Source organism: Triturus cristatus, chromosome 6 (assembly GCF_964204655.1).
Source record: "Triturus cristatus chromosome 6, aTriCri1.1, whole genome shotgun sequence".
In the NCBI taxonomy this organism is placed as follows: domain Eukaryota; kingdom Metazoa; phylum Chordata; class Amphibia; order Caudata; family Salamandridae; genus Triturus; species Triturus cristatus.
Window position 1 is genome coordinate 1518035583 of NC_140589.1, and position 25635 is coordinate 1518061217.

The window sequence follows — 25635 nt, forward strand, 5'->3', positions numbered from 1 at the left end:
CCTAGGAATGCATTCCACCTCCTTCAATGTGATGTACAAATATATATATACACTCATGGCAAGAATCCTGCACTTGTAGAAGGTTTTATACCTGCCTGGAATCCCTTTGTGAGCTTCTGGCAAGCATTAAAAAAGATTTATTTCCTCTAAAACATACTTTTACAACTGAATTATCCTTTTTTAAGAGGGCTCATAATTTTGCACTCAGCAAAAAATAAGCCTAGATGTACACACTTATCATAACGATAGGTGCATATCACAAAAAAAAAATATTTAAACTGATCTTCCATGTTTGGTTTGTTTGATGTTCAAACTCTGAACCTGAGGAAGCACTTCCTTCCAATTTAAAACAGACCTGCAGACCCATGTAATACATAGCATCTCTGTTATTTAAGTACCCCTCGTGGAGGCACTGTAAGATTCAAGACCTTACACCATAAAACATGCTCTGGGATTTTTTACAGCTGAATATTCACTTGACATAATTGCTGTTTTGAGAACTGTTTCAATGGTGTGACAGGAATTTGCACGAATAATGAATAAATATGTTTATGCCAAATGCGGATCATTATTTCCAACTTTCCTGCTGATATCTCTTCCACAGTCCATCAACTGGATGCATTTATAATATATCAAGGCAACATTTTCACCTCAAGTGCACATGACAAATATTTGAATACACTAACCAATAGCCTGATGGCGACCAGCTAATTGTTGCGGTGTTCTGCACTGAGTTGTACTATGTACTTGAAGATTTCCTTTGATGTTCCCTTCCTTATTGAAATCTGCAAATTATGCCGTAGTTAACTGTTCTTGTAGTAACTGTGACTAATCGATTATTATGTGGATAATGCCACTGCGGCATAACTGCATAATTCCACTGTGCAAGGCTTTGGGGGAAAATGTTACATAATGGCTAAGTGGCAAATGCATGCACATTCACGACCAGAAAGGGATGATTCTATACATGGGAATTAATTCACAATGTACTGACGTCACTAATTTACACCCCATTGTGAGAGACTATTACACTCCTAAGAGTCAGACTATTCTCTGCAGAGAAGGGTATGTTTTTTTTAAAGCAAATATGGCCCCAAGTACTTGGAAAGGTCAAAATGCAGAAGGTCAGAAAGTAAAAACATCCAGTGGTACACCATGTGCAGAAGGAATTTCTTACACACTTCCAGCCTTCATCTGAAGTATGGATTGTAACTCTAATCAGTCCAATTGTGAATCCTCTCAAATCACTGAAACTCTCTGAGAAATCCATCAGCACCATGTTTCAGCGTACGCACATTGGAATTTCATGTTATTTGGCAATGAGATTCTCATAAAGTTTAACCTCTTCAGCGCGGCGCGGATTTCCGCGCCACGCTGAAGATTCCGTGTGCGGGCGGGGCCATGACGGAACGGTTCCGTCATGCGCACAGCGCAACCGACGTGTATGACGGAACCGTTCCGTCATGCGCGTCGAAGGGGTTAATCTGTTGCAAACTTGTGAGTAAATAGTGCAAAGTACGCAGTTTGTGCAGGGGCAAATAACACGCGTATTAAATGGATGTCCAAATGTCACCCGATTTGAGATCCCATCATGGATACAAACAGGTGTTTAATCGCACTCAAGAGAGAATTAGACTGTTGGTTGTAATCAGGACCTCAGCCTTCTGCCCCCAACAATTGTTTCCTACTAGCAAATCATACACTTTTAAATAGTTTTCAGTGTCACATATCATGAAGTAGAGTATGCTTTTGAACAGAGGTTTCCAATGTAAGTCAGATCCGTGACAAATTTTCAGGATTACTCCTCACTGTAAATGATATCCATTTAGAATCCTTGTATGTACATTTATCTATTGAGGAGATTAGGAAAATATGGCTTGGATTCAGTCGTGCTGAACCCATTTTGGATACCATGGACTTTCTACTGTAGAGAAGAATGTTTCAGGGCACTCTGTGCGACAGTTATCTTTACACTTTCTAATAAATCATTCTGTCTAAGCTTATCATTTTTATTTTTGACATTAGCTGGAAACAAATACTACAAATTCATTAATTTAAAAGCAATAATGTGACTTTCAGTGCGTTCCACACAAGTATCGTTAAAGATTCATTAAATGCGATAAATCTACAATAATTAAACCATGGAGCATATTATCAAGATAGGCGATAAAATTATCGACACTTTAGCGGCAGAAAACTGCCGCTAAAATGGCAATAATGGGCTTGATAATATGCTCTATGGAGTTCCAATTGAAGCCCATGTTAGATGTGAAGGACATCTAACCTGAGCTTCAATTGGAATTCCATAGAGCATATTATCAAGCCCATTATCGCCGTTTTTCTGCCGCTAAAGCTGCGATCCTTTTATCTCCTGTCTTGATAATATGCCCCCATGTTCTTTCTCCTCAATGTCACAAAATGTCAGTAAACCATTAGAGTTTACTCAGTAGATGCAATTGTTTATTGCAGAAGTAGAAGCCCAGACAATAGAGGAGCTCAAACAACAGAAGTCGTTTGTCAAACTTCAGAAGAAACACTATAAAGAGATGAAGGACCTCGTCAAGAGACACCACAAGAAAACCACAGATCTTATCAAAGAACACACTGCCAAGTACAATGAAATTCAGAACGATTACCTGAGACGCAGGGCAATCTTAGAAAAGTCTGCCAAACGAGACAGCAAGAAAAGGTAAGGTGGGAAACTTGCCATGCCAATGTTCTATGGAGAATAAATAATCTTTTAAATGTTTATTTATGGTGATGTGTCTCTTTAGTAGCCCGCTCTTTGATTCTACAGATTTGAAAGACAGCTAGAGTCCCAAAGTATCAAGAGTGTCATAACAAAATGATTCGAACTAAGAAACTCAAAGACGAATTTGCAAAAAGGGCCGGTGGCATAAAAAGATTTTCTGCCTTGTAGCAGTTTAAGGAGGTAATAGAAAAGCCGAAAATACTAGCTAGATATTAGGTAATTTATTAAAGCACGGTTGCACTTTCAGTGCGATTTTTTGATGGGTACTGTATATATATATATATATATTCACTGAAAAAACCATAGGTTTCAGGGGTGTTATAGTTAGCTGGACTTTTCACTTGTACAAAACCATTGAAATTCCCCCGTTATAGTTAGTTCAGCTAACTATAACTCGCGCGCCCGCAATGCACTGCTGATGACGTCACATATTACATCACTCATGACATGGTCAGTGACATCACTCATGACATCACTGATGACATCTCAAATGACATCACTGATGACATCACTGATGACATCATCCAGTGAATGTGTGTTTTTCTGAAAATTAAATATGTTTTATATATGTATATCTCAAGGTCGATGGAAGAATAAATGGGTATATAAGTGTCTAAATGGATGATTTGTTTTTGAAAAATTGATTGTGTAACTGACTGATTAAGTGTATCATAGTGAATACATGGCTTAGTGAGTAATGTTTAAATATGTAAATATCTGTATCAGTCTCTCACTTTGTGTATAAGTGGCTGCATGGGTTGGTGAGTAGCTACATGGGTGTCTATATAGGTTATTAGTTGGTTTTTGGAGTATCAGTCTGAGTGTCTGCATGGTTCGGTGGGGGGTATTACGTAGTGCATAGGTGCATGAATGAGTGACTCACTGTTTGTATGGGTTGAACACAGGATGTGTGCAGGACTGTATGGGTGGATGAGTGTGTGTATGGGTGTGTTAGTGAGTGAATGACTGTCTCAATAGTGTCTTTATGAGTAACTACATATGTTTTAAACTAGTATATGTGACTATTGGTGTATATATGTGAGTATATGTGAGAGTGAGAGATTGAAAGAGTTCCTGTATGAATAAGTATGTGTTTCTATAAGTGATTGTTTAAAAGACTAAGTATGTGTAAGTTTCCGTAGAAGTAAGTATGGTGGTGTGTGTATAACTGTATATGCAAGTAAATGTATGTTTGATTCTTTATTAGCATGAGTGACTATGTGTGTGAGTAACTCTATGGATGAGTGGCATTGTGTAACAGGATGTATAGGTGTATGAGTACATATGATGAGTGAGTACATGTATGAGTGACTGTATAGGACTGTTGGTGAATGAGTGGATGTGTATGTGGATCTTAGAATTACTGAAGAGGTTGTTGTAACTGGTATTGGTATGTCCATTGTTTTGAAAATTTTAGTCTCTATTTTTGAATGTGTGTATCAAAGGTTATATTAGGGTGAGAGGAGGTCTGCCACTCTATCACAAGGATGATGTCATCAGTGATGTCATCAGTGATGTCATTTGAGATGTCATCAGTGATGTCATGAGTGATGTCACTGACCATGTCATGAGTGATGTAATATGTGACGTCATCAGCAGTGCATTGCGGGCGCGTGAGTTATAGTTAGCTGAACTAACTATAACGGGGGAATTTCAATGGTTTTGTACAAGTGAAAAGTCCAGCTAACTATAACACCCCTGAAACCTATGGTTTTTTCAGTGAATTTCTGAGGTTTTTTAAATGCTAATTCCTAACTATAACGTGCCTGAAACCTATGGTTTTTTCTGTGAATTTCAAAGGTTTTTTAAATGCTAATTTCTAACTATGCCTACAGAGATAGGACATGTGAAGAAAGAAGAAAAAATGCACAGAAAGAAACAAAAGAAGTGCAGAAAGAAGCAACAGAAGTCCTCAAATACGAAGATAAGTGCAGGAAGAAGGATAACGTGCAGAAAGAACAAAAAGAAGAGCAGAAAGAAGCCTTGTTGCAAAATCATCCTGTACCCTCAACTTTTTCAGACGGATACTGGTGGTAACTGAGTCTGACTAACCAGTCCTAGAGCCAGTGCTATGTTAAAAGACACTTAGAATACAGTGAAAACACCTACATACACTAGGAAACATTATGCGTTGGGGTCCCCCTGTGATTAGCATGACCTCCTCTGTAAGCCCCTAGTATATAATAGGGCATGGGGATTAAAACTACCTCTTAAAACAGGACACAGGGCGTTTTTGCACACGTTAACTCAGGCCCCGTCCCCTCCATTCACCACTGTGTAAACACGCCCTGTGTCCATTTTTAGTTGGGAGATTAAGTTCATTTGAATCCTGAGGGTCCCTAGGGTCCAACTAGCCCACTAGGTACCTCCAGTAAGTGCCACAGAGCTGCGTTGCAGAGAGGTGTAAAAAGTGGCACGGCCTGGACCACCTCTCTGCAATGCAGCTCAGTGGCGCTTACTGGAAGCACTTGGTGGGCTAGTTAGCCCCCAGGGGCCCTCAGTACTGAAGGGAAATTATATCCCCAATTTAAAACGTGCCATAGTGCGTGTTTGCACACGTCACCTCAGGCCCCGTCCCCTCCCTTCACCACTGTGTAAACACGCCCTGTGGCTGTTCTAAGTTGAGAGATTAAGTCCCCTTGAATCCTAAGGGTCCCTAGGGTCAAACTAGACCACTAGGTACCTCCAGTAAGCGCCACAGAGCTGCGTTGCAGAGAGGTGTAAAAAGGGGCTTGGCCTCAGAACACCTGGCTGCAGCGCAGCTCCCTGGCGCATACTGGAGATGCCTGTTGGGGGCGCGTTTGCAGAACTTACGATAAGCGATTGGCCTGAGAGACTGACCTTTTCACCCAGTCCATTGTCAGCATTAAGTGGGTAAATGACGAAATGTCTGGTAAAATCTGCAGACGAAGCTTTTGGGTAGCATACGTAGGTAGATGTAGCGTGCAAAGGAGCCCACAAAATGATATAAAAAGGGAGCACCCACAGATATCGACGGACTACCTCGCCGTCTGTATGTAGGTTTTCCCCAAGAGCTGGGAGCTCTTGTCTTCCTTTGCTTAAAATGTCTTGCTCTGCTTTGCTTGAAGTATCTTATTCTATTTTACCTATATGAAATGTCATGTTATGTTTAACCATTGTTCTCTTTACTTTTGCATTTAAAAGATTTTGTATTGTAATTGCAGGAATGCTTGCTCTAAGAGTAAACGTGAGTGTTCCTAGGTAACATTTTCCTTGGTGTAACTTGTTTCTCATGATGCATTTATAGATGTGTTTTCTCTCTCTCTCTGTCAGTACATTAATTGAGATACAGAGAATATTATGACAGCTGTATGATTATCTGGATTCTGTATTTTGTACTTTATGTCTCTATTCTGCGGTTTCTTTGAAGTTGCATCTTCTCATTAAACTGCCATTGTATTCTGCCTCCAATTCCATGTCTCATATGTCTGTTTTCTTCATTTTTGGAGCAAGCGTTCCTAGGCACCCCGGCTCAAATTAAGGTGCCCCTTTTGTCCCTGACTCACTCTCCTGCTCAGTTCTGTGGTGGCTCCCGGGGATCTGGGGACCGCCCCTAGCTTCCTTGACCCGTAATAGATCTTCCCTCCAACAGCCTCTCTTGCAAGTCCTGTATTGTTGGTTTGTTGCCCCTGCCCCCCTTTCCACTGCCCTCCATAGTCTGTTGTGCTTCCACGGCCCTTCCTGCCTGCTCAGTGTGGTTAAATTGTTGCCTTTGCACCCTCCTACCTGCCTTCAATTTTCAGAGTCCGTGCCCCTGGCCTCTGCCTCTCAACAGTATCCTAATGAACAACTAGATTGCTAACATTCTATATTTATTACAAAAGTGTGGAACGCCTGACATCATCTTGATGTAATCAAAACTGTAATACCTAGAGCATTTCCTTTAGAAATTACATATATGAGAGGGTCTTATTGGCATCAAAATTATGGTTAGTGCTCTAAAAGACTAAAATAAGGACATATTTTCTGAGTTTTCAAATAGCGACAAAGCACTTTTAAATTATTTGTTATCTTTATGTTTTTTTATCCAGTTGACCACTTGATTAAATGTTGCACTTAGGGGAGAGGATGTGGTGTTACTTCCAGAACTGCAGACTTTGCAACTGGGGAACCAGGTTGAAGTTTCTGCTTCAGCTCGACATTCTGTGATTCTGGTCAAATCACTTAGTCTCCCCATGTCTACAACCAAAATGAATTTGTTCTTGTGTGATGTAACCAATGCTCATGTAAAGCACTCCAATACCTGACAAGTCTGCACTATATAACACTGCAAAAACACAAAATAATAAGTGTTTTGCACACTTCTGTCATTGGGCTATATTTGGGCTACATCTGGGTGATTTTGGGCTACATTTGGGCTCTTTTGTCTCCGGTGGCCATCTTGGGAGATTTATTTGTTATGAAGTTTCCTAATTTCCTCATGTACTGCAGTCTCCTCAGTAGGAAATGCTTTCAGTTTTTTACTTTAATTCTATCATGAAGGTATTCAGATATGTCACACATTTGCCATAAATTCAGAATGTTAGCTCTCTAGTTGCTCATTAGATCACTGTAGTAAAACTACTGCACCATGGAAGTCTGCTCCTGGTATTAAAAGTGCATGTTTCAGTCTGCATGTCAGAATTTTTTAATGAAATAGAAGAGGATTTGAGAAGTCACTCAAAATGTGCCCTCATTTTCTTTCTTCAGCATTAATCATAATTTCTATGGCAAAATGAACCTCCTCATTGTGTTCCTTTTTAAATTAAATGTTTTAAGTGTTACCAGTTTATTCCAATCAAGATGGCTTCAGGTGTGCCATACTTTTGTCATAATGAAGACAGTAAGCGCTCTAGTTGTTTTTAAGAACATTCTGGGACATTCTGTCATTGGGCTATACTTGGGCTACATCTGGGTGATATTTGGGCTACATTTGGGCTCTTTTGTCTCTGGTGGCCATCTTGGGAGACTTATTTGTTATGAAGTTTCCTAATTTCCTCATTTACTGCAGTCTCCTCAGTAGGAAATACTTTCAGTTTTTTACTTTGATTCCATCAAGAAGGCATTCAGATGTGTCACACATTTGCCATAAATTCAGAATGTTAGCACTCTTTTTGCTCATTAGATCACTGTAGTAAAGCTACTGCTCACCAGGGAAAACTGCTGCTGGTATTGAAAGTGCATGTTTCAGTCTGCATGTCAGAATTTTTTAATGAAATAGAAGAGGATTTGAGAAGTCACTCAAAATGTGCCCTAATTTTTCTTTCTGCAGCACTAATCATACTTTTTATGGAAAAATGAACCCCCTCATTTTGTTCCTTTTTAAATTAAATGTTTTAAGAGTTACCACTTTAATCCAAGCAAGATGGCTTCAGGTGTGCCATACGTTTATCATAAGTAGGACTGTTAGCGCTCTAGTAGTTCTTTGGAACACTCTGGGAAGCTGCAGTAGAACACAAAGGAATCAACTGACAGTCTCTGCCCTTGTTGGATGTACATGTTTTACTGAGAATGTCAGACTTCATTCTCACATGACTGAGAAAGATAATGTGAATTTACAGAAAATAAGCTCTCAGTTTAGCCTATAGATCACCTTCCAAACCTCTGTGGTAAAAGCATGAGAAAATATTTTTCTCTCAATCATGATATCCCAGCAGAAGGCTTTTTCACATGGTGAAATCACCTTAGAACATACCACAATTCCTAAAATGAGTATGGTACCATCAACAAATGATTTATAATGTAACTAAAGTCTTAAAACCTTCTATTAACTGCAATGCTTTTTAATGAGGTGCTATCATGTATATTGGTCCCAAGATGGCTGCCAACACTTCTTGGATGAAGTGCTGACAGCCAATCAGATCTCAGGATGAGATGTGTGGTTAGGCTCCGCCCACATCTATATATGCTTTTAAATGCTATTTTCTCAGGAAATACTGAACAGATTTACACCAGACCTGCAAAAGGCACTTCCTTGACCTTATGGCTACCTCTCTGCCAAATTTCAAGTAATTCTGTTCAGCCGTTCAGGCTGTAGCTGTGTCTAAAGGTCCTATGGAAAAATGCATGGGGAAAACGTGTTTTGGGACCCCCCTTTTTTCTCGGCCCCTGCTTGATGAATCCCCCCGAGACTTTCAGGGTAGGAGCGGAGCGTAGCGCCCCACCTATTTTGAAAATTTCGCGAGGATTCGTCGACCGGCGCCAAAGTTATTCCAAATAGAATGTTGCGGATTTCCTATGGAAACAGGGTCCTAACTATAACTACCTACTGGCGACCGCCAGTAGGTAATATATATATATATATTCAGTGAAAAAACCATAGGTTTCACACATGTTATAGTTAGCTGGACATTTTACTCGTAAAAAACCAATGAAATTGCCCCGTTATAGTTAGTTCAGCTAACTATAACTCGCGCGCCCGCAATGCACTGCTGATGACGTCACATATTACATCACTCATGACATGGTCAGTGACATCACTCATGACATCACTGATGACATCTCAAATGACATCACTGATGACATCACTGATGACATCATCCAGTGAATGTGGGTTTTTCTGAAAATTAAATATGTTTTATATATGTATATCTCAAGGTCAATGGAAGAATAAATGGGTATATAAGTGTCTAAATGGATGATTTGTTTTTGAAAAATTGATTGTTTAACTGACTGATTAAGTGTATCATAGTGAATACATGTTTTAGTGAGTAATGTTTAAATATGTATATATCTGTATCAGTCTCTCACTTTGTGTATAAGTGGCTGCATGGGTTGGTGAGTAGATACATGGGTGTCTATATAGGTTATTAGTTGGTTTTTTGAGTATCAGTCTGAGTGTCTGCATGGTTCGGTGGGGGGTATTACGTAGTGCATAGGTGTATGAATGAGTGACTCACTGTTTGTATGTGTTGAACACAGCATGTGTGCAGGACTGTATGGGTGGATGAGTGTGTGCATGGATGTGTTATTGAGTGAATGACTGTCTCAATAGTGTCTTTATGAGTAACTACATATGTTTTAAACTAGTATATGTGACTATTGGTGTATATATGTGAGTATATGTGAGAGTGAGAGATTGAAAGAGTTCTTGTATGAATAAGTATGTGTTTCTATAAGTGATTGTTTAAAAGACTAAGTATGTGTAAGTTTCCGTAGAAGTAAGTGTGGTGGTGTGTGTATAACTGTATATGCAAGTAAATGTATGTTTGATTCTTTGTTAGCATGAGTGACTATGTGTGTGAGTAACTCTATGGATGAGTGGCATTGTGTAACAGGATGTATAGGTGTATGAGTACATATGATGAGTGAGTACATGTATGAGTGACTGAATTGGACTGTTGGTGAATGAGTGGATGTGTATGTGGATCTTAGAATTACTGAAAAGGTTGTTTTAACTGGTATTGGTATGTCCATTGTTTTGAACATTGTAGTTTCTATTTTTGAATGTGTGTGTCAAAGGTTATATTAGGGGAAGAGGAGGTCTGCCACTCTATCACAAGGATGATGTCATCAGTGATGTCATCAGTGATGTCATTTGAGATGTCATCAGTGATGTCATGAGTGATGTCACTGACCATGTCATGAGTGATGTAATATGTGACGTCATCAGCAGTGCATTGCGGGCGCGCGAGTTATAGTTAGCTGAACTAACTATAACGGGGCAATTTCATTGGTTTTTTACGAGTAAAATGTCCAGCTAACTATAACATGTGTGAAACCTATGGTTTTTTCACTGAATTTCTAAGGTTTTTTAAATGCTAATTCCTAACTATAACGTGTGTGAAACCTATGGTTTTTTCACTGAATTTCAAAGGTTTTTTAAATGCTAATTCCTAACTATAACGTGTGTGAAACCCATGGTTTTTTCAGTGAATTTGCAAGGTTTTTTAAATGCTAATTTTTTTTTTATTCTTCAATTTTTTCAAACATATTTTTTATTTAATTTTCTTACCTTTTATAAAGACTATGCTTTAATTTTTAAAATCCTTAAATATTTTTTTTTAATATATTTTTTAAAATAAACATGTAAAATTTATTTCCAGTTCTTTTTTTTTTTTTTATTTTTTTTTGGTACGCGTACCGTAAGCTCACGGTAAGCGTACGGTTTACGCAACGTCCGTAATCTATCTACGCTGCTTGCGTATAGTTACGCACTTTGCGTAGCCGCGCGGACTGCGCGTGGGACGCGTGCGCGCTTACGCCACACGCGCACGTTACGCGGAAGTGCCGGGGAGTGACTGTTATGCGCATGCGCGCAAGCGCGTGTCTTTTTTACGCGCACGCGTACTTTTTGCCGTAAGCGTACCGTAAGCGTACCGTAAGCGTACGGTAGGTCATGTGATCTTGAAACACAACTTTTGATTGGTTGAAACTACTTTCAGTTCTAGAACTCTCCTACACCACACCCATTCCCCTCATTTCTGCTTGTGATCCCTTGGGAGAAGGAGCTGGTTTGTCTTTGGTATACGATGGCAGAACAGCAGAGCTCTTCTGAGAGTGAGGCTAGCACTAGCAGCACTGTCTTGAGGCAGAGATCGAGGAAACAAAAGCCTTCTTATGTTTGGGATTATTTTACTTTTCCAGAAGGCCAGCAAAAGGTGAATGCACCCTTAGTTACTTGCAAGCTGTGTCAGCGTGTACTTTCTAGAGGTAATCCTAACAGGAAGTATTCCTTTGGGAATCACACCATGAAGAGACACCTCCAGGATGTACACAGAAGGACACATGGTCATCTTTTTGGAGGTAACTCTTCAGAAAGACAAGCCAGTACATCCACAGCAGCTCAGCCTGGACCATCACCTGCAGGGCTTACTCCTTCTTCTGCAGGTCAGGTGAGCCCTTCATCTGTGGGGGGAGAATCTCCTTTTGCTGGCCCTCTGGAAATGAACCCTCGATTTCGGAAGGTTGATATTCATTGCACATTTTGTAAAGATCTAATTTGCCATAGGGAGACCAGTGTTTCCCTAGTGAACAACAAAATAGATCAGCACATTTGTCGCTTTGAATAATTTTCCCATGCTTCCTTTCCTCTGTCCCTGCATGAACACAACGGTTCTTTTAAGAGCCAACCTTATCTTTCATCTTTTTTTTACATATGTTTTTAAAAACTTTTTTTTATTTTTTTTTACCGTACGCGTACGGTGCGCGTACTTTTTTTTTTTTTAAAAAAAAACACTAAAAATCAATAAACACATTACAAGGTCCTTGAGAGACTACAATTATTATTATTGACTTACCATACTCACTGAAAAAATATTTATTCATTTGTTTTTTTTAAAAATAGTTTTAAAAATGTTTGTAGTTTTCGAAAATTTTCTATATCTATCTGGAAAAAAAAAACAAAGTATTAATATTTTTAAAACATTTTATAATACAGTACACATATTTACATTTTTTTCCATAAAATATTTTTGCGTTATTTTTGCTGTTTTCAGAATATATTGCATTTCACTTTGCCAATTTGAAAGCACACTTACTGCTCTTTTTTTTTCGGGGCAAGTGAAAATCACTTTTACAGACTGACACATTATAAAACCACTTTTTTTGATTTATTTAAATGCACATGTCCAAGCTGTTTTTTCAGACCACCACCATGTGTATTCTCTGTGACTGCCTACACTCCAGCAAGGGCAACCAGCCTTAGTGATGCTGAATGTATTTGCATTACAGACTTAAACCTGAAAACCCCACTCGCTTCTAAATACTGTGCATGACTATACATGGCAAGCACATGGGTGTGTGCTAAGACTCTGCTTCTTCCCCCAAAAATTCGCTCCCCCTTTCCATCTAATGCAACTGTGAAATCACCAGAGCAAGACGCAATAAATCTCTGCCTATAATTCTTCTATGCACACAGAGTCATGTTTTCACATTAGTCCCAAAACGAAATTTCTTTGCCAATTTGAAAGCACACTTACTGCTCTTTTTTTTTTCGGGGCAAGTGTAAATCACTTTTACAGACTGACACATTATGAAACCACCATGTGTAACTACAACAAAAACAATTCCCATTTCTATTATTCATTTCTTAAGTTACCACATACATCCCCTCTCAAACTGTAAACTCACCTTTAAAATTAGTTAGTTGTGAAAGAAATGTGACACTCAAACAGCAGATTATCAGAGCCAGGATCTCTGTTGTGTTCACCTCTCTCCTCTCAGCAGAACCAGATAATGGCAAACTTTCCCTCTATTTTTCCACACATATACATGTAAGTTTCAAATCTCAGTGCTTCCCCCTTTTTTTCAAATGTAATCACACATTTCTATTGGTTGAAAACCAACCCTTTTCCAAAAGTACCCTTCCCCCAACTTGACTTCTGCCTAGTACCCTTCCCCCAACTTGACTTCTGCCTGCTACCATAGCAACAGCTCATGGAACACTGCTGTGTAGAGTTAGGTCAGAAGTTCGACACACAATGTTTCAATTCCACAGAGCAAGAGTGCTTGACTTTTCAAACCTTACAGCAAATCCATAGTACTGTTCTTTGGTTACACATTTTTTTGTACCAATACAAAACATGCTTCTATTAATTTACACATACAGCCTAGTTTTTATTTTAGAATGGTATGAAACAGCCAATCAGTTCTTTTTGTTTTGAAAAAAATATGTATGCCTCCATTTCCAAACTGTCTTTCTTTTCATATTGCCATTCTACTGAAAGACACCTCCTGAGTGCATCCAGTTCTCCTTTGAAGATGTTCACAGTGTGGATTGTAGGGCACAGCTATGTCTTCTGGAGTGAAACGTTTGCAGAGAAAACAGGTATGGTGAGAGACCTTGCTTTGCCAAATGTAGACATTAAATGGATTGGTCAGAGAGGGTTAAAGTGGCACCAATTGATGCCATTGGTGAAATCCTTCATTCAAATCCAACACCCTGACCTCATAATAGTGCACTGTGGTGGCAATGACCTAGGCACTTTGACTGGGGTAGGTCTGGAAATGCTTATGAAGGACACCTTTGCACAACTGTTTACACTTTTCCCTAAAACTGCCTTTGTGTTTTCCAACATATGCCAAAGGCAAAAATGGAACTGGTCCAATCATTTCTGTCCGCAGATTGACAAAGCAAGAAAGCACGTCAACAAATCTGTTTCTGCTTTCCTCCGTGACTATGGTATGGGTGCCATTTACCACAACAACTTGCGTTATGACATGCAAGACATTTATAGAGGAGATGGTGTGCACTTCAATGATGAAGGGAACAGAGTCTTCCTCTTGAACCTTAGACTCTGCATCGGTACTTACTTGTAGGTACCACTAAAAAAATGACTTCATAAACACAACAGCTCTTTTTAGAGCTCCCTAATTTCTAAACTCTTAAATCTGCTTTTCATTTATTTATTTTTATTTTTTTTTACCGTACGCTTACCGTAAGCTTACGGTACGCGTACCCCGTGATTTTTTTTTAAATCAATAAATGTTTTTTTTGTACTTTTCTGTCCTTCTTTGACCCCCTTACAAATGTTAGGGGGTCTGTAACTCTCCTCATTGCCCCTTTCCTTGTTTTCTCTGTTTTTTTTCTGAGTGAAACACACAAAATGGCGGCCGCCGCTTCCTGGTTTCGGCCGATTCGAATGTTTACTATGATCTATGGGCCAATCAGAATCTCCTTCGCGCACGCCATGTTTCTTCCGTACGCTTACCGTAAGCTTACCGTACGCGTACCCCGTGATTTTTTTTAAAAATCAATAAATGTTTGTTTTGTACTTTACAGTCCTTCTTTGACCCCCTCACAAATGTAAGGGGGTCTGTAACTCTCCTCATTGCCCCCTTTTCTTGTTTTCACTCTTTTTTTTTCAGAGTGAAACACAGAAAATGGCGGCCGCCGCTTCCTGGTTTCTGCCGATTCGAATGTTTACTAAGATCTAAGAGCCAATCAGAATCGCGCTCGCGCACGCCACCGTACGCTTACCGTAAGCGTACGGTAAGCGTACCGTAAGCGGGCTCAGATATATATATTGATTTAAAGGCTATTTTCTCAGAATCTACTGAACAGATTTACACCAAACCTACAAAAGGCACTTCCTTGACCTAGGGACTACCTCTCTGCCAAATTTTGAGTAATTCTGTTCAGCCGTTCGGGCTGTAGCTCGTTCTAAAGGTCCTATGGAAAAATGCATGGGAAAAACGCGTTTTGGGACCCCCCTTTTATCTCAGCCCCCGCTTGACGGATCCCCCCGAGACTTTCAGGGTAGGAGCGGAGCGTAGCGCCCCACCTATTTTGAGAAATTCGCGAGGATTCGTCGACCGGCGCCAAAGTTATTCAAAATAGAATGTTGAGGTTTTCCTATGGAAACGTGGTCCTAACTATAACTACCTACTGGCGACCGCCAGTAGGTAATATATATATATATATATATTCACTGAAAAAACCATAGGTTTCACACACGTTATAGTTAGGAATTAGCATTTAAAAAACCTTGCAAATTCACTGAAAAAACCATAGGTTTCACACATGTTATAGTTAGCGGAAATTTTACTGATAAAAAACCAGTGAAATTCCCCCGTTATAGTTAGTGCAGGCAACTATAACTCACGCGACCGCAATCCTCTGCTGATGCTAATACTGTATTTAGACACTTATATGCCCATGTCTTCTTCCATACATTTTTAGCTATACATATATTACAAATATTTTTTTTTCATAAAGACACATATGTCATCAGCAGAAGATTGCGGTCGCGTGAGTTATAGTTGCCTGCACTAACTATAACGGGGGAATTTCACTGGTTTTTTATCAGTAAAATTTCCGCTAACTATAACATGTGTGAAACCTATGGTTTTTTCAGTGAATTTGCAAGGTTTTTTAAATGCTAATTCCTAACTATAACGTGTGTGAAACCTATGGTTTTTTCAGTGAATTTGTACGGTTTTTTAAATGCTAAGTTACTTTACGCCATTCGAGGCGTGCGCGCCCACTTAACGCAGTTCGTTCCGTGCACGGTTTTTATCAACTTTAATAAGCCCTGTACATTTGGTGGCCTTCGGCCACCAAAAGCACAGGGGGTGGGGTCAATGTGGATAGTGTTTTTTTTATTTCAATTTTATAATTTCATGTTGCCAAAATTTAGTTTTTTTTACCTATTAATAAGCCCTGTACATTTGGTGGCCTTCGGCCACCAAAAGCACAGGGGGTGGGGTAAGTGTGGATAGTGTTTTTTTTATTTTTATTTTTTTACCGTACGCTTACGGTAAGCGTACGGTAAGCGTACCCCGCGAAATTGCCGAAAAAAAAATAAAACCGTTTTTGCTCTTGGGGGATGTTTGTGGACTCCCTCAACATGACTATGTGGGAGGGAGTTGTCAAAACAGCCCCGTAACATGTTTTTGGCCATCATGTTTGATAAACAACACTCAGTGCGAGAGACAAAATGGCGGCCGCCGCTTCCTGGTTTCGGCCGATTCGAATGTTTACTAAGATCTAAGAGCCAATCAGAATCGCGCTCGCGCACGCCACCGTACGCTTACCGTAAGCGTACGGTAAGCGTACCGTAAGCGGGCTCAGATATATATATTGATTTAAAGGCTATTTTCTCAGAATCTACTGAACAGATTTACACCAAACCTACAAAAGGCACTTCCTTGACCTAGGGACTACCTCTCTGCCAAATTTTGAGTAATTCTGTTCAGCCGTTCGGGCTGTAGCTCGTTCTAAAGGTCCTATGGAAAAATGCATGGGAAAAACGCGTTTTGGGACCCCCCTTTTATCTCAGCCCCCGCTTGACGGATCCCCCCGAGACTTTCAGGGTAGGAGCGGAGCGTAGCGCCCCACCTATTTTGAGAAATTCGCGAGGATTCGTCGACCGGCGCCAAAGTTATTCAAAATAGAATGTTGAGGTTTTCCTATGGAAACGTGGTCCTAACTATAACTACCTACTGGCGACCGCCAGTAGGTAATATAGATATACTTGAAGATGAAGGATCACAAGAAAACAACAGCCAGCCAGGGCAAAAATCTGGATCCCAAAGGATACAATATAATAATAATATAATATATAATTAGTATATAATATATAATATTATTTTATATTATTATATTATTAATATATAATATATAATATTTTTATATTAATATATAATATATAATATTAATATATTAATATATAATTGTATATATAATATATAATTTACCATCTTGTACTATCTGAGGTAGGCGGAAGCTGAAACGTTGTAGTGGAAATATATTTTTGTTCTTTGGTGAATCTAGCTGTTTGAGCCACTTCTTTCTTGGATATATATCTATATATATATATCTATATAGATATCTATCTATATATATTTATATAGATATATATATATATATAATATTGCCTTTACATCGTGGATGCTGCTATACCATCAATTTATGAGACTAGGCTTGGATGCTTGAAATCGTTTTTATATCTTAGGCACGCCTGCACTGTATTGAAATTTCTCAATGTATTTTATTCTGGAAATAAGTATTTCTGTTTCATGGGATTTGTAGGCAAGAAAGAAGAAAGTGGAATATGGTACTATGCATTTTATTCATTTCCCGAGTATTTCTGTGTTTTTGAATGTCTGGTTTTATCTGAAATAACACCTGGTCCTAAATGTTGTAATTTATGATGTATGTTCTCGAGTTAATGACTATTTGTAGTTAATGTCTTTTATGTTTTCATGGTTGTCGATTGCTCTAAGAATCTACTCAATAAAAAATTAAAAAAAACATAAAAAAATCTAATGAGCTCTGTTGTGAGGTGGCATCCACTGGGAAAAGAGAAGATTTTGTTTGCTCAGTTTTCCCCTATGTAGGGCAGTTGGTGATAACCAATGTAAAGTCCTATGAAACACTCAGGTATCGAGATTGTGTTGCAAAAAAATGAAATAAATAAAATACCTGTAGTCTTAAAAAATATATATATTACAATTTCTTGCCTTAGGTGAATCCCCGGGTACCACAATTAGAGTCTTAGAACTTATTGTCTGTGTAATTGTGCCCAAGTTATATTTAGAAAGAGCAAAACTTTAGGTTGTTGCTGTTCTCTTGGGGGCATATCAACAACAACCGGCGATAATTATCGCTCAGCGCTCTTAGCGTGAGGATAATTATCGCCGGCTAGCGTGAATTTTTATCGCTGAGATAGCGTGCTATTAGCAACGCTTATCTCAATAGCGATAAAAATCTACACGCTAACAGGCTAACGTGAGATTATCGCTGGAAACCCAGCGATAATCACACGTTACCTTGTTGATAGGGACAGGCAAACTTAGCCATGATATCCTCCTTCCATAGGATATCATGGCTAAGTCTGAAAATTAGTAGACGTAAAAAAGCAGCGTTGACCGCGGTTAGCGCTGCTTTTTTTGTCTCTAACAGGGTTAGCGACATTCTTGATAATAGGAGAAATGTCGCTTAGCGACATTTCTCCTATTATTTTACTAAGGAACGCCCCCTTTGCATCTCATTAGAGATGCAAGAGGAAGCGTAGAGTAAAAGGGTGCTAACATGCAAATTTGCGTGTTAGCACCCTGTTGTTGATAGGGCGCTAGTTTTATCTCTGCTTTCTTGGCTTTTAAAGCCAAAAAAGCAGAGATAAAGCCCTTGTTGATATGCCCCTTAGTTCTTACAATTAAAATGGAAGCAGTGATGCGAAAGAAATCCCAAGCTGCAGCGAAGGGCTTTTTGTTCCTTTCAGATCCTAGCCACAATCACATCCAAGATGTCAAGCAAAGATAAAATATTTAGTAATTTTATTTCGGCCTCAGGCAGCTAAAAGGAAATCTTATTTAACATGGAAATTTGTGTATGAAATACATGAATGGTAAGTGCTTTAAACCGCCGACACAGAATGCAGCAAAATTGCTGTGAACCTTGAAAAGGTTGCAAAAGAACTTTTCACTTGGTTGAAATATCTTAGTAAAAAAAATGGTTTAAAAATTACTACTTGAGTTTTGATTTTGACTAGATGTGGGAATTGTTTACTTAGGGATGCGCGTACTCTTATGTGCATTGTACAGATTTGCACTGTCCCCACAGGCTTTTATAATGAAAGCCTACCCAAACCTCAGTATATAGCACCCCAAGAGTTTCTAGGTAGGCAGTACACAAGTAAGGGTAATAGAAGTTTTTTATACGTGGTGTAATCTCACGTTGATGCGATTACTGGGCTACTCACACTTTGCACATATTCCCATTTTACCTATCTTTCCTTGCAAATTGGCACTATTTTTGGCAATGTTGGTGGTAGTGATATTTTGCCGAGAGTTAACTTAGAAGCTGTGTTCCTTGTGAATTTGGAAAGGATGGAAGTTGTCAATCTTATTTCCTTTGCAGTAACTTAAAGAGGGGCCAAAGTCCAGTTCATCACATGAAACTCCAAATGTGGGGAACTTCATGACCTTCCACAGAGGAGCCATTCTTATGGTGATGAGGCTCTCAATGCTACAGCTGTTGCAGCCATCGGGCCCCATGGGCCTGAGGGGACCCCTACACTGGCTGATCTGCTTTATTGCGCTGGCTGCAACTAGCTACATTGAGGTTTAGGCCTGTCACCTGTCTGAACTTGCCACAGTAATAAAGAGCTGCTGTGGGTGAGAGCATGCATACATACTGAGCTGCCCACTGTAGTATTCTGATGTTATGGTTTCTCTCCTATATCATCCTGTTCCCTAGCTGCTCAGCCTGTGTGAGTGTTCTGAGTGGAATGTTGGTGTGTGGCCTATGTGTGGAATGCCTGTGTGACTGGGTGAGTGATGACACTTGGTGAGAGGGGCTGAGCAGCTAGCAGGCTGCTCCTGCTGGGGCTGTTGATATGAGCATACAGACTGCCTTACAGGACTTATATAGCTGTTAATGATGACCTGTCTACTTACCTGAATAAACCTACTTGGATTACAACTTACCAGCATTCATCATTACTCCATTAACTTTGGGGACGAGTTGAAGATGTCCACACACAATTCAGTTGGTACAAGTGGACTTCAAAGACATCAAGGTGCCTTCTACAACATTTTGGGAAGGAACTACAACAGGGAAGAGACGACAGGCGCAAGCAAAAGAAACAAGATTCTACAAAAAAGAGTCACAAGAGGCCACACAAGTATTTCTCTTTAAAGACATTGTGCTACTAAGGGATCAAATTAAACAAGTACAACGACAGCGTGCAGTGCAGCCCCACCGGTGTCCATCACATCAGACAGCCCCTACCCAAGCGTGCTGTACCCTGCCTCAAGAGATCACAACAACAAAATCTGAGCCTGCAAGTACAGTAAGCCATTTCTTTTGCTTCATTGATGCTGCGCAGAGTGAGCCTTCAAGTACTGTAAGCCTCTTCATGTTTTTACATGGACGCTGCGCATTGTGTGATTACCAAGAACATTATGAGCCCAACAATAGCATGCTGTACTGTATATTTGCCAAAAGACCTGCGCCATCAAGGGAAGCTTGCTCCTATAAAATGACTTTCTACATGTGTACAAAATGCTTGGATGCTGCACATTTCATGATCTACATGGCTATCTGTCCTGCGCATGGTCTGTTTATTTCAAGATGTGGGTGCTACTTTGGAGGTGCATGAAAAATGAAATGAAGTTGGTAGCGTGTGGAGTCTGTTTTGGCTAAGATCGCGTTCCTGGTGATCCACTCTACATATACAGATGCCTGGAGTACTGGAGGTGAGCCGTTTTCGCCTATTATTATTGCCAATTTATGAGCCACCTTTGAGCCAGTGCCAGTTCAACCGCTTCTCACATATTCAGAAGACTGGCGCATGTCACATTTAGCACGCGCACATACCTACGACTTGCTGCCTGCCATGGATCTTCAGTGACGACATTCCTCTACGCACCGCAGCCTGCTGCTGTCAATGTTGGGAAGCACGCCTTCACAGGGATCCACCCAATCCGACGTCAATGATGTGCCGCCATCTTAGGGTTAGCGGAGGTACATTTAATCCCATGGTGTTCATTTTTCTCTTCGCCAACCACGTTCTTTGCATTTGTTCGTATGCGGAAGGTACATTTTCCCTCAGGTGTCCTGCATTTTGGTGGAAGTTTAAGTGCGAAGCTTCCCCACTGCGAGAATGATTATGATGAGGGGAGTGCCACAGTGGTGATGGTGAGTGAGCCCGCAGCCTGAAGCCTTAGTGTTGGACTGCCTACAACCTACGCTGGTGATGCTGAATCAGCCCGCAGTCTGAGCCTTAGTGTTGGACTGACTACAACCTGCAACATGCTGAGACATTTTTTGTTTTTTTTTAAAGACGCTGCACAACATTTCAAGACTGTAGGTTGTACAGTTAAAGTCTATATGTTTTTGGTGAAGTTTGTCACCAAATCTGTTCTGAGTGGGATATAATGAACAGATAAAGTTGTTGCCCTACGTGCTGATAGTTAGCGTTATGTTGCCAAAGTCATGCTCCTCTTTGTGGGCCTGTATCCAGTTTTCAAGGTGTCCTGGATGTCTCACACTCATGTAGCGTCAAGGATTATTTAACACATGTGTTAGGGCTATTTAGTCATTTCTATTTTGTGATTTTGCTAAATATGTTTTGTCAATTTATTGCAGAATTTGTACATCTTACAGTTTTTAGTATGCACCAGTTTAGGATGGGCATGGGCACTGTTCTAGTTTACACAATCTCGTTTTTGTATCCTTTATATGGGGTATGTTTTGGGGTTTTTGCACATTTACATTACGTTTTACTCTTATGCAGGATTGGTTTGTATGGGTTTTGTCCCATTACATTTGGTTATGGGTCATGGTCCCATTTACGCTAAACATGTTGCAAGGAGACACTTTCCTTGCGTGCGTAAGACATCTTGTGCCGCACGATCAATTTTGCTGCAGGGTTGGGTTCCCTGCGTGCATAAGACACCTTGTGCTGCACATTATTTGTTTGTTGCAGGGGTGATTCCCGTGTGGTTAAGACACCTTGTGCCGCACGTTTTTTGTGTGCAGGGTTTGGTCCTTGTGTGCCTCCTCACACGGAGAGCATTTTCGTTTTTCACAGGTTGTCTCTTGTTAATAGTGGGGGCAGGACATTGGGTTTTAGTCCCTTTAGTCCACATGACTTGTCTCTCTACATGGATAGCACGTACTTAACATTGTTGTCCCTTGTCTAAGTTGGGGGCAGGATATTGGGTTTTACTCCCTTTGGTCCACATGACTAGTCTCCTTTCATGGAGCACTTACATGTTGACTTTTATTTTTCATTATTAGAGGAGCGGAATGGGTATTCTGTATCAATCTTTCCTTCTTGTCTTTAGTTCCTTACCCTCCCGTGATGCGGTGCCTCCGTCATCCCTGGGTTTGGGCTTTTGACTCTCATTGTTTTAGTTCCTATCCTTTTTGTGATGCAAGTGGTGTTTCCCTCATCCTTTGGGTTGTGGACTATTTACTATTGCTGTATTTTTATGTTTATAGTTTAATGCATTAGTTTTGTTCTTTCATATGTTCAAAAGGGAAGAGGTAATGTAGTAATCTGATGTTATGGTTTCTCTCCTATGTTATCCTGTTCCCTAGCAGCTCAGCCTGTGTGAGTGTCCTGAGTGGAATGTTTGTGTGTGAGCTAGGTGTGGAATGCCTGTGTGACTGGGTGAGTGATGACAGTTGGTGAGACCGGCTGAGCAGCTAGCAAGCTGCTCCTGGTGGGGCTGTTGATATGAGCATAGAGGCTGCCTTACAGGACTGGCATAGCTGTTAATGATGACCTGTCTACTTACCTGAATAAACCTACTTGGATTACAATTTACCAGCATGTCATCATTACTACACCCACCTCATAAATGAGCAAACTGAGACACCCAATGTGTGCTTGATGCATGTTTGGCTGATAATGTGAGGTAGCACATGCAACATATTCGTGTTCACCATTTGTATTGTCTTCCCAACTCAGTTCAACAGCATTCCAAAACAATCACCTCTTTGTAGTGTTGGACCTGGCCCGGATTTTTGCCTCCTTTTTCTGATCCCATTTGTTTGGCTTTTAGGACTCTGTACCTGCTACCCAGTGGTAAAGTGCTCTGCGTTTCCTCCTAAACATGGTAAAGATGGTATTCACCTCACTAGTCTATTTAATTTACTTCTAAGTCCTCAGTAAATAGTACTACATGTATCCAAGGCCTGTAAATAAAATGCTGCTTGTGGGCTGCTGCACTCGTACCACCCACTAAATTAGACCTGTAAAGCATGTCTTTAGGCCTGCATTTGTAGCCTGTGTGTTTAGTTTTAAACTGTCACTTCTATCTGGCAAAATAACCCTTTTGCCAGACTTGGACCTTCTTTTTTAATACTAATAAGGCACCCCTATGGTAGGTCCTGATAGCTCATATGGCATACTGCATAGTATTTAAACAGTAGAACATGTGTTCTTAGATTTTCCATGTCCTGGTAGTGAACTCCCTCCATAGTGGGTTTTCAATGCAGCAAGGCAAGCTCTCACAGAGACTAACTCTGGGTCACCTAATTGCTCATAAAAAATGATATCTTAAGTTTGAGAGCAACTAGAGAAATGCTTCTTCCTCTCAAGTCAAGATACGCTTTATTCGATTAAAAATGTTAAATCATAAAAGCACAATAGATAACAAAAGCAACGTGGATAAACATGAAAATAAACTTAAATATTAAAATTCATTAACAACAGATCAAAAATTACAAACAAGTCTTAAAAGTAGCATGTGTTAAAAAATGGTAGTCAGTACCATAGTCTCACAGCATAACACGACCCAAGCATCAAGAGAAAACATTTTCATTTAGACACAGGTCGGACCTTGCATTGTTTTCCTTGTTCCGACCACCCCTTTCACATATTTCACAATGCGGTCAGTAACAATTATCCAAGAATTGCAACTTGATAAAGGCAGGTCGCCGGCGGCAGATTAGCCCAGCACCATTGCTTGCTTAATCTTCCCGATGGCCCCAAGCCCCTAGAGACCCTTACGGGTGATTGTTCGCGCTTTACCAATGTGGAAAAAGTCCTAAGCCTTGCAACTTCTGATAGGGTAATATCCACCTGTTAGATTTGGGGGTCTCTCGTTGGCACAGGTAGGTACTTGTGACAAATAGGGACCCTTGCCTCTAGTCAGGGTAAGGGGGTACACTCCTACAATAACCCCTGCTCACCCCCTTGGTAGCTTGGCATGAGCAGACAGGCTTATCTCAGAGGCAGTGTGTAAAGCATTTGTGACCACATACAGTAACCCAGTGACAAAACTACAGATGGACACCACACAGTTGTATATTAAAAATAAGTATTCTTTATATAGATTTACCACAAGACCATAAATGACACAAATACACAATACTATTACTTTAAGATGGTAGTTTTTAGCTTAGTTCAGTTCAGTTCTTTGCGTCAACGTACCTTACGATGCGTTGCGCTTCCACAACAAGCAATGTTGCAGCGATGGAAATGCGGCAAAGTTCTGGTGCAAAGAAATAAAAACGTGAAGATCTTCCAGATGCGGCACGCTTCTCCGGGGATGCGTGAAGTTCTCGGTTCGATGCATGGACTGCAGCGGTGACACCCTTGTTCAGAAGTGTGACGGCAACAGCTTCAGCTGTGACACTCTTCTCTCAGTTTACGTGAAGCTTCCGCACAATGCGACAACTACAGCGGGATGCGAGGCGCTTTCCTCGATGCAGTGCAATGCAACAGTTCCAGCAGTGACACCCTTGTTCAGAAGTGCGACGGCAGCAACAGCGACGGCGACACGCTTCCTCTTCATTGCGAGACGCTTCTCTCGATGCGGTGCAGTGCGACAACTCCAGTGGCGACACCCTTGTTCAGAAGTGCGACGGCAGCAGCAGCGACACGCTTCAGCTTCGTTGAGTCGCGTTTCCAGCTCCTTGCGACACGCAGTCCCTCAGAAGGCCCAAAACAGCAGCAGGCACTTCCAAAGAACTCTGGGGAGGTGGGGGTTGAAGTCTGTTGTCCCTGAGACTTCAGCAGGAGGCAAGCTCTGTTCCAAGCCCATGGAGATCCTTACAAGTTGAAATAAGCACACAAAGTCTCTTCTCCTTCCTTTGGCAGTCAGGCAAACCACTGCAGGCCAATCCCCCAAGCAGCACTTCAGCTTAGGGATAGTCTCTCCTCGGTTTTCTCAGGTTCCGCTCCTCAGTAAAGGTTTCTTCTTGTTCCAAAAGTGATCTAATTTCTTGGGATCAGGGTCCCAATATTTATACTCCAAAATCCTTTGTTCTCTGAGGGGAGAGGGGCCTTTGCCCAGTCCAAACCAGTTCTGGAGCACTCTGTTTACATGACTCCTTCTTTCCTTTCACAGTGCAGGGCAGAAACATCAGACGCCCCACAGGAGGTGGAGCCAGCATTGTGGAGGGAAAGCACAGCCCTGGAGTACTTTGTTGACATGATTCCTTCTCTCCTTTCACAGTGCAGAGCAGAGACATCAGACGCACCACAGGGGGTGGAGCCAGCATTGTGGGGGGCAGGCACTGTCCTATTCAGGTCCTAGGTGCAACTCCTCCCTCCCATCTAGATGCAGATCTCTCTATTCACCACTGGGCGGACTCACCCTGTCTCCTGGAATCCCCCAGCCTTGTCACTCAAACTCCAGACAAGGAATACACAACCTAGCAGAGGCAGGCTTGAAAGGTTAGGCAAGAAAATACCTACTTTCTAAAAGTGGTATTTTCAAACACAGAATGTTAAAGCCACCTTCACTAAAAGATGTATTTTACCATTCTGAGTTCAGGCATACTAAATTCGTTTTTCTACCATGTTCTTTGGGTCAGTTAGGACTATAGAATGTAATAGTGCCTCCTCATAATGAGAGACAGGCTGTGGGGATTAGCAAAAAACGCAGGGTGAGCTAAGTCATACATAAAGTTTTTAATATAAGCAAGCCAGGGGATGCATTTTACCTGTTGCAGGTGCAGGCAATCCCTAATTACGTCC

At 40.7% G+C, this 25635-nt stretch overlaps 1 protein-coding gene across 3 annotated transcripts in view; it reads left to right on the top strand.

Moving 5' to 3' along the window:
- The window catches only part of PLCB1 (phospholipase C beta 1), a 2173917-nt gene that overhangs the window by 1685757 nt on the left and 462525 nt on the right, over positions 1 to 25635 (top strand). For all 3 annotated transcript variants that reach the window (XM_085612648.1, XM_085612647.1, XM_085612649.1), the window contains exon 26: positions 2470 to 2689. In XM_085612648.1, coding sequence (XP_085468774.1) covers positions 2470 to 2689 — 220 coding nt within the window. The remainder of the gene's footprint in view (positions 1 to 2469; positions 2690 to 25635) is intronic.